The sequence below is a fragment of the Chaetodon auriga genome, chromosome 11, assembly GCF_051107435.1.
Source record: "Chaetodon auriga isolate fChaAug3 chromosome 11, fChaAug3.hap1, whole genome shotgun sequence".
Classification (NCBI taxonomy): Eukaryota; Metazoa; Chordata; class Actinopteri; order Chaetodontiformes; family Chaetodontidae; genus Chaetodon; species Chaetodon auriga.
Genome location: NC_135084.1, coordinates 6,574,285 through 6,584,292, shown reverse-complemented (window position 1 = coordinate 6,584,292; position 10,008 = coordinate 6,574,285). Strand labels below are relative to the sequence as shown.

Sequence of the window (10,008 nt, the reverse complement as noted above, 5' to 3'; positions counted from 1 at the left end):
GCGAGGAGACCACTGAGCTTTGCTTAAAGAGTGGAAACAAATCCAAAACATGATTAGCAGCTGTGTGATGTTTTCATCTTATAAAAGGAGGTTTATCCTCCTTCCAGAACTCTGGGCTGCATTTGTAGTGAAACGCAGCAGCAGAATGCTAAATTACCCCAGAAATGGATCTTTTGGTGAAGTTGCTCTCATATTGAACTGGTCCATCCTGTTGAATTAGTCAATGTGCTCTGGGGCAGCTTTGGTCACAGGGAAACAGAGCGGAGAGTTATGAAATGAGAGGAGGCGTGGGGGGAAGGGAGAAGTGCAGCTGAGCCGCTATAGTAAAATGATCTGATCAGGAGGTAGCCAGAGGGTCACCTCACCTTGACTGGCCTATCCACTGAGCAGCACACACTACTTATGCAACAGACATACTTAACCACTCCTATTTATGACATGGAGGGCACAGATCATCAGGCATGGCATGGTCACAGCTGAGGGAGAGCCTGGGAGATGGGTGAGGAGGGCAGAGAGGAAGCTACCAGGAGAGGTGGAGGGTCAGCCTGGTGCACAGTGAAAAGCACAGTAACTCATTATCTCTCGATTCAGCTCCATCTCCACAAAGGTGCAGTCACAGCACGGAGGGACATGTCTGACACAAGACCAAAAAGCAGCAGCACCATTTTAGCAGTGCGGAAACCCTGAATGTGAAGCCGTAATACACCCCGAGTAGATTCAAAAGGATGACAGCGAACAGAAATCAAAGGCCACAGGTTGAGCTGCAGCCTGAAACGGGCCTAAGAACAGTATCTATACACGACTTTAGGTCTGGAAAGATGAAATAGTTCGACAGCAAGCCTGGACAGTGGAGCTGAACTTTTCAGAGAACAGTCCGTGAAAGTGGCTTTCTCCCCGAGGTCCAACACTGAATGACTCGTCTGTTACCGATACATACTGAGCGCTAATAAGCTAAGTAGCAATCAACAGGAGTTGTTAATGAGGCATTAATAAACCCATTATATCCCCTTCAAACATTTCTGAAAAATTTTACAGTATTAATGAACCATGCAAGCAAATCAGTGCTACACTTCATTTTGAAGTCACAAGCTGAAATCTTGATAGCCCCGATGACATCGCTATGACATCATCAGGGTTATTTTACAACAGCTTGCACAGGCTGAGATCACACATGATGAGTAAACTGGGGTCGGCATGAGTAAAAGGGGCATTTCATCCATTTCACACCTGAAGACTCATGTGTAAAACTGGTGAAACTCCCCTTTAACGAAACTTTAAAATCTTGCATGGGTCCTCCCCCTTCAGCAGCCAGTAAAAACACTCCACGCCTGGACAAAAAAAATAACCTGAGCTCCCACACTGAAAATAAAGTGATCCACTCAAAACAGCACAGGTATTGCTTTATATTTTATTTTATGCACAGTACATGTAAAAAAGAAAACAAAAAAAAAAAGTAGCCAATAACATTGACCAACGTGCGCAACAGTAGATAGCCATGTTGCTCATACACGGGAAAATCCTGACGACCGTTTCCCCTCTCAGGCATACATACATTTAGACTCTCCCACCCCTCGTTGTGCAAGGCTGCCTGGAAACTAGCCGGGCTTGACAGCAAACAGTCAGACCGCAGATTATCAAAATGGGAGGAGTGCATTACCTGCTCCCCTAATAAACACACTTCTCTCACTGACAATCACTGAGCTAGTTTTCAGCCTCAAGCTGAACAAAGTGTTCCCAAAGAGGCAGAGAGGAGACAGGCTGGTTGGCTGAGCGTGACTGTGTGCAATCTTCGGTAAGTTTTTAATACAGACCGGGCTGCGCTTGACAGCCCTGGTCTCTTGCCTTCACTGCCCCCCCCCCCCCCCCCAACCCCGATTCCAACAGTGCTGCTTTCAACACAAAGGTCACTAAAGGTCAGCGTTGCAGTCTGCTTTTGCCGGATGACTCAATAACTGCAGGCTCCGACTAGTAGCGAGCTTTTCTTCAGCACACTCAGCAGTTGAATTCACAGTATTCTTACAGCATGTTGTTCAGTTCAGTTTTTTTTTTTTCTCCCAAAGTCACTCATAAAGCTTTAACTGATAATGCATAGGGGCTTTGACACATTTGTTCACCCATGTTTCTCCAGTGGAAATGTTAAACGTGGATTTTTTTGTAGTGTGTGTGGCAGATAAGCTGAGAGAGAAACGAGTCAAATGCGAGAATACAGTGTACACAACCATCCGTGTCTGGTGTCCCCACCCACAGTCGTACAATAACATAAAATAAAAAATAAAAAAAAAGAGTTTTTTTTGTGTATCTCCAAGGCCATGGATAGTCAACCACAAAGACTTCTGAACTCCCCTGCTGCCTATCAGGGCTGTATCTCGCAATAGTGTTTCAGACAGTGAGCTTACAGCAGGCCACCAAGGTACAGATAAAGTGCTTTTTTTCTTAAACGTGACGCATTAAATAAAGTGATGCAAAAAAAAAAATGGTTCTCAGGACAAACGAACGTGGGGGGAGAGGGGAAGCTGGGTGACGTTACACTCCGAAAGTGAAAAATGAAATGGAAGAGAGACACAATATGATTCTGGAGAGGAATAGAGTTCAGTATAAATACATCCACAAATCCAACTAATGTCGCAGAAGGCTACGAGGATGGAACACTGATCGCTAGAAGAGCTGGAAAAGTCACTACTGTCTCTGGATGGAGCCGTTCACATTTTCAGAAGTAAGAGGATTCAGGGTAAGACTTTTTTTAACTGATGGTGGGGGATGGGTGGGGGTGGGGGGGGTTATTTCCTTTGAAGATGCCACCGGCTTCCTCTGGCCGGATGAGGTGGACCTCGCAGTGAAGACATCAGCGGCGAGGACCGTGATAATGACAGCAGCAGACTGGGAGGTCAAGATTGTAGTAGATGGGTGGATCATAATAAACCATTACAGATAATAAATATTTGGGTCCTCATAGTGTTGTTATTCGGTTCTATTGAAATATGATTAAACCTAGAAAATAAAAAAAACAAAAGGAGGAATAGTTCAGTTCATAGGAGGCCATGAGATGCCTGGCCGTTTTTTTGCTCCCTTATCCAGTCTCAACAACTCTCCACCTTGGCGGCCATTTTTCAACCAGCCATGTGAAAAAGAAAAAAACAAAAAAAAAACGGCATATAAATAGTAGCCGTGGCAACCTCACGTACTCCCCTCCCGGGTCTTGATGACAGAGTCTGAGAATTCAGAAAAACCAGTCCTCTAGTCAGTCCTCAGCCTCTACACAGAGAGAAAGAAAAGAAAGAGCACAAAGTAGAGACAATGAGCAAACATGGCAGGTCAGAGATGCTGTGTACAGGCCTCAGCCCTGGGAGAGACGTGGCTCTCAACATGTCACGTTATTCATCTGAAGATTATGGAGCACTGTGGAGTGAACGTCAGCTACTTTCCAGCCTGCCGAAGCCTCTGTGTAGCTGACAGGGCAAAAAAAAACAAAAAACGCTTGAGCTCTGGAAAAGTACCAAATATAGGCTCGTCTTAACTCCTTACTGTGTATATTCTCAACTACGGCCAACCTCCTCATGGCTACTGAGGCCATAGCAGAGTCAACAGAGGGGCTGGGAGCTGCTTGTCTGTCTCCCATATCACTCAAAGACAATATTTAACCTTTGAGTGTGTGTTGAGGACCTGCTGCTTGGCTACACAGGGAAAATGCACTGGGAAACCAGGGGAACAAGGTTGTTTAAGACATAGCAGAAAACCTCTTTTATGCGCCTGCAGTGGAATAATACCTTTGTTTACAATGTGCTACAGCGGTGCGTCTATTTATTGGGACTTAAATTAGCTGATTTAACAAGCCGTTCCTGTTGACAGCCTGCAGTACAGCCTGTGCTGCATTAAAGCTGTTATGAATGTTTGTTTTGCCGCTTTGAACACAGCAACTCCTTCATGACATAAATGTAGCTGGGGTCCCTCGGCCGGCGTGGCAGAGCTACAAGTATTTGTGTAAAAAAAAAGGAGGCGGGTGCAGAATCCTTTTCACTCAGTCAGGCCACGTTCCCCAAAAGTTTAACACGAACATCATTCAACCTACAGGGAGTGACTTCTGACACCCGAGTCGGTCAAATCCAGATTTGCTAAACTCAGCCACTGAATTTTTTTTGGCTGCTCTCATTAGCAAAGGGTAGCAGTGTATAAAACACTCAGGTAGCAGCTTCATTTTCACTGTTGTGTTCTCAGGTTAAAATGACAAACGTCGCCGGCAGCAGGCCATATCAGCTGTCGCTAATTAATGTTAATATCAGTGAGTAATGTGATAATGAGACAAAATTTAACTGATTAACGTGCTCTATGCAAGCGTGCATCTGTACTGAGCCAAAGATCCTTTGAGAGGGAAGAAACTCCACTCTGAGTTTCTGTCGTTCCAACACTGACACATCTTCTCCTGCAGGGCGATCTGTCTACAGGCATCCCATCGGTTTCAGGAGACAGAAGCTCACAGTTAATCTTTCATTCATGCCAGATCAACAACTGAATCTCATCAGCTTCATAGTTTTGAACCAGTGCCTTCATATTCAGATCAAGTGGCTCATGAAAAATGAGGAGGCTCGAGCTGGTATTTCAACAGGCCAGATAAATTTAATCAGCATTTCAGATCTTCTGCTGCTATTTTTTTTTTTTTTTAAATTATGTGGACTGAGCATATTTGGCACAAGTTTACGTTGGAATACATTTGGGAATGAATTAGTTCTGTTGCGTTTTCAGGTTGGAGCTGCAGATTGTGATCAATTAGACGGCGACTCAAAACATTTCAGCCTTGAAATCTCAGCTGAATCTGTGCAGTCTTTCAACTTAAGTAACTTTCAGATTTTGAACCCTACACCTAAAAAATGATTCAGTAAGGTAGGTTTGAACGGACTGATTCAAAAAGCAGAGTTGATACTGTGTTTAGATCAGATAAAAAGAAACCTCCTATGTCCTTTATTAGGCTCCATGAAGATCCTACGTTTCATAACTCTTTAGTAATATCTTGATTAGGGCTGACTATAATGGCATCTTATACATAGTGTATGATTAATGATCAGAGATTTTAATGTAATTTCTTTAAAAAAACAATACAATAACCTGGTGCCCCCTTAAAGTTCCTTTAAAATAAATGCAAGTATAGATCCTACTCATACCTGTGTCTTTCTCTCATGGCCATACACTCTTCATATAGTCTGACCTGACTGCCTTTCAGCTGTTGTGATAAATTCCTACTGCTTCCTTTATGTAGCTGCTACTTTGCAACAATACAGAACGCTTAGCTTTTTTTGTGCGTCCAAACCAACGACAGGGAATCTACAGGGCATATATGCACCAGCACCTGTTGCAATTTCTCCAACGTCTGAGTTGTTTTCTCTTAGTTAGCCTGTGCACTCTTAGTGACATTACATAATACAATGAGTTGGACTTCCTCTGTTTGAATGAGCCCAGTCAAAGGACAAAAGCACCTGCTGACTGACAGTGGTTGCTTGTATGAAAGGTAATGGCGTTTGTTGTACTTTCAGGTGCACTGAAGGAGGTCGACTACTCCCTGTCAGAAGATTATGAAGCGAACATGCACACATAACAAAAATTCGGCAGGTGGGGGATCAATAGTGGTGGTTCAGAAATCACAGGGACACATTGATCTAAAATTGCAGATGTGATACAACCACATTTAAAGTCTAACTGTTGTGAACTAACCTACGTGTCGCAGTGGGAAAGCAGCGATGTAATCTCTGGGCCCATGTGGCCCACGGCCTTGGCTGCCTCCAAGATGGCTCTCCGGTACATGCCTTTCTTCTTGCGGTTGAAGCGGGACCTGAAGAGCTCTCTGAAGGGTGACAGTTTGGCAACGGAGAGCTGGGAGGTGGTGGGTGAACCAAACCACGCCACCTTTGCCTGGGGCCACTGGGCCTCGCAACTGGCCGTCTCCTGTTTGCGGGTGCCGCTGATGCTAAGGACGCGTGCTGGCCACCAGGGGAAGCCATGAATCTTCCCCCACACAATGTCGCCCACCGCCACAGCGTGACCCTCTTCTGTTACACACTTTGTCATGCTGCGGGTGTGAAGCCGCACCGTAAGCGGCGGCACTGTCTTGCAGTCTTCCCGTGAGGGTACAGAAGATGAGGTTACGGACAGGTCTTCACCTGGGGCCAGATCACACAGCTCTGGTGAGGTGCCATCTGAGCTGAAAGACTTGGACTCATCTAGACTGTCACTGCTGCAGACTGACAGGCTAGAAGAATCCGCTTTACGCTTACGGAAATTGATGAGAAGGGTGAGGTCACTGTGGCCACGCTCCGCCTCCTCTCCTGAACTCCCCGACCACAGCTCCAGAGAGTTTTTGCCTTCCCCTGAGTCTTCAGAGTGGGGCAGGCAGGAACCAGGCAGGCAGGAACCGGGCACCCTGGGGCTTCGTCTCCTGGTGCCTCCTACAAGTTCTGCCTCATACTCAACCACGCTCTCCTCACCCTCCCTCTGAGGGGGTCTCAAGTGGATCTTTGGAGAAGGCAAGTCCTGACCCACGGTTGTAAAAGGCCTGGTTAGTTTGAGTTTGGGAATGGACACGGTGAGGCCAGACCTGGTGGCATCTAGAATGTGCCGTTGCTCCTTGGTGGGATCAGAAGGCGTCTTGCCATTTTCTCCCACACCATTCTGCACCAGCTGTTTGGGGCAGAATGGCTTGACTGAACCGTGGACTCTCGAAGGGATCTTCATGACCTCTCCCTTGCCCTGTGGAGTACTGTAGGAGATCTTTATGACAGGACTGTGGGGGATAACGTCTCCTCCGGGGAACTTCTCCCCTTCAGCTTCCCCCCTTTTGTCCTTCCTGAGGCGCTTGCTGTCAAGGCTGGTGCCATTTTCACGTCTCTTAGTGTCCTTGGTTGCAATTCCGTCTTCTTTTCTCGACAGCTTTGAGGGGGTATCCTTGTCATCGCCATCGTCATCGCTCTGTAGTGCATTCTCTTTTCTAGAAGTCTTAGTGTTGTTCATGCCATCTTTGCTGTCCTCATCACTATTCAGTGTGTTCTTGCACTTTTCACAGAGTACCTGCCGTGGCCGCAGACGGATAGTACTCATAGTCATGCGGCCAGGCTCTCGCGTTCGCCTCTTCTTTCTCTTGATTGGTCGTGGAGGGGGCTGAGGCACCCATTGGCTGTAGCTGTGGCGCACCCATAAGGGCTGAGGGAAGGGGGCTCCTTCAAAATAAGGAGGGTAAGGAGTCTGTCCAGCTGGCACTGGTGTGGGTACGGGACAGGGAGGAGGTGCAGTAGGTATGCTGCTTTCAGGGAGAGTGTTTTCATCCTTTGGTCTGTGTGAAGCCTGGCTGGGAGATTTGGAAACCGGTTCCTCACTCAGAACTTCGGGGATTTCACAAGCTGGTTTAGATATTGGGCAGTCCTCGGGTTTTGTCGTGAATTCTGGGAGACAGAATAGCCCAGTCCTACAATGAACAAGAGAAAAAAAAAACAACAAACAACAAATGAATAACTGTGTCACTGAGTTTCATTCGAGTGCTGCACTGAAGTTCATGCAAGCCAGTACAAACATTCTTGTTACACATGACAAGCATTTCTTGAATTTTTTAGTTAAGCAATTTCCTTCACAAGAGCGATACTGTAATGCCGTGTCTGCATTTCACCGTGTCAGATAGCAACTAAAATCAAATACCGCACAGTTTCAATCAAGCCAAAAGAGAAAAGAGCACCCAACACTGCTCAAAGTCTTCCCTAAAAGTGGCCTCCCCCAGGCTTTAAGTAGGAAAACCTATTTTACCAGTTCGTTGTAGCTTGACTGAGCCCACTGACACCACTCTCCCTGTCACCTGTATGCTGAAAATTCTTTAGGTGTGGGGGCTGGAGTCCGCAATCACCCAGACAGTTATCTGTTCTGTTGCCTCAGGCCACAAAAATGGAGCAATAGTATCACTGGGTCTCTTTGAGTGATTTTATGTGTTCTTTTTCGTACTCTGGGACCAGCAAACATGTCCAAAGAAGGCCCAACTGCCAAGGAGTCTTTGAGAGGTGGCTGGCAGGCAACAGTAACATGGCTGTGTTGCTTTAGTCAGGAGACAGCAGACAAAGAGACTACAGGATGCCCAGGAACCCCCCCTCCCCAACATCTGACTGAACAAAAACAATCCCATGAATCACTCGGGATTCAGAGATGTAGGGAAGGAGCCAGGAGATTTCAGTTTGTTTTTGCATCGGTGTCTACTCAGGGCTTATGTGTGGTGAGATTATTAATTAGTGCACATTTGGGGAGGCCAATTTCCACCCCAGGAGAGGTAACTGGCAGGCACCTCCAAATAATAGTCTCTTGACGCTGCTTGGTCCTCTCACCTTTTTATACGCACCCCTAAAGCAGCCAAATATTACCCTTCATAATGACTGACACGGCACAAACAGGACTGCTTGTGACAGGGAACAGGCAGTGCTAGTTAAGCACAGTACAAGGCTGCAGCATATGACCAGCCACGATTCCCTGCACCGTTTCACGTTGTGTACAGTGTAACTAGATGCGAAGATCAGCTTGAATGATAGGCCTAGATGATGACACACACACACACACACAAAAAAACCCTGTGGGAGACAATGACAGGAAATGTGTTTCCATGAGCTGAAAAGGAAGAAGTAGTCAAATTTTGTCAGTGACAAGGCCTGAAACATGGGCCTATTTTAAGTTATTTCAAGGCCTGCCTTTTCCCATCTGGGTGGGTTATTTTCAGGACAGCTTGAGCTCTCACATGAAAAACTATCTAAGCATACTAAGGAGCAAAGCTGGTCAGATTCTGATTCTGGTAGTCTATAAATAGTCTAAAGCCAGTGGCTTTTAAGGTGCACAGCACCCACAGCAACACAAGGCTTAACATGTGACACACACACACACCAAGAGGGGCAATAAGCCATGAGATTCATGTCTAAGTATACATATGTGTTTTTCAGTTGAACAGGTTTGTGGACAGTTAACTGGCAACAGAGGGCCCTTTCTTGTCAAACTCAGATGGTCACTGTGTCTCATCAAACCAGGGTTAAAGAAAGAGCATTACAGTTGTGAATCATCAAACCTCACATGCATCTTTATTACCTTTTCCCATTGTGTCTACAGATCTAAAGTGACTGGTTATGATGGGCTATTTCTCAAAGCAACAGCAACTGTATTTCATATTATTTGACTGAAACATCACTCCAGAAAACTAGTACACAAATGGAATACCATCCGTAAGGGTAAATACATCCAAACATAAGTGATATACAGGACAGTGTTGAGCCAAGGCCTACCCTTTGACTCAATACGTTTTAGCTGCTCTGTATTTGATTAGGCTAACAATAAGCTATAGATGAACCCATTGACTTTAGTTATTGTTCAAGACAAGTCATTAACACTCTCTGTAGACAGAGCTACTACCTTCACATACAGTATTATCACCATCGTGAAATAACTTATTATACCATGTCAGTATGGGCTGTAATAAAATGTAATTTGCCATTAGCCGACAAGCTAGCAGATAGCTACCCTGTCAGCTACAATAACCTACGAGTCTTTTGTATGGAGGCCCTGTTAGCTAACAGCTAACTTTGACTTGTTAGCATCAAAGGTAGATTAGCCGTTAGCTGAGTTTAGCAAATTAATTTCAGAGATAAATGTACAAAAAGAATAAACGAAATAACACTCACTTTTTGTTGCAATCAAGTAATATCCCCGTGTAGCTCCTTTCTCGATAGGTCAGCGTCACGACCAGTGTATCGTTAACTATTTGATCGATAGTGACAGGTACCCGAGAGCCGGCCCGCAGCTCCTCGGCCACAGCCTCCATGTTTCCCGGCGTGAAGTGTCCGGCTCGGCGGTGCTCGATCCCGGCCAAGGGAGCCACGGTCGCGTCGGCCAAAGATCCGTCTCCCCTTCGCTATTGGAGCAGGAGGCTACACCAGGGCATAAAATGACGCCATCACCCCCACCAAGTCAATTACAACAGTACTGCCACCGCTGACATCACGCTCTCTGTGC

General features: G+C 45.9%; 1 protein-coding gene across 1 annotated transcript; it reads right to left on the bottom strand.

The window, feature by feature from the left end:
• Positions 1-1,394: 1,394 nt before the first annotated feature.
• Positions 1,395-9,956, bottom strand: pwwp2b (PWWP domain containing 2B). The gene is made up of 3 exons (XM_076743775.1): positions 9,678-9,956; positions 5,701-7,444; positions 1,395-3,252 (listed from the first exon to the last, which is right to left on the bottom strand). The coding sequence occupies exons 1-2, from the start codon at positions 9,815-9,817 to the stop codon at positions 5,701-5,703; spliced, it is 1,884 nt and encodes a 627-aa protein (XP_076599890.1). The 5' UTR covers positions 9,818-9,956; the 3' UTR covers positions 1,395-3,252.
• Positions 9,957-10,008: the final 52 nt, after the last annotated feature.

Excerpts from the sequence above, each read along its gene's own strand:
- pwwp2b (XM_076743775.1), bottom strand. The coding sequence starts at position 9,817 with ATGGAGGCTGTGGCCGAGGAGCTGCGGGCCGGCTCTCGGGTACCTGTC. Across the intron at positions 7,445-9,677 it reads TTACTTGATTGCAACAAAAA|GACTGGGCTATTCTGTCTCC; the intron begins GTGAGTGTTATT and ends TGTTCATTGTAG.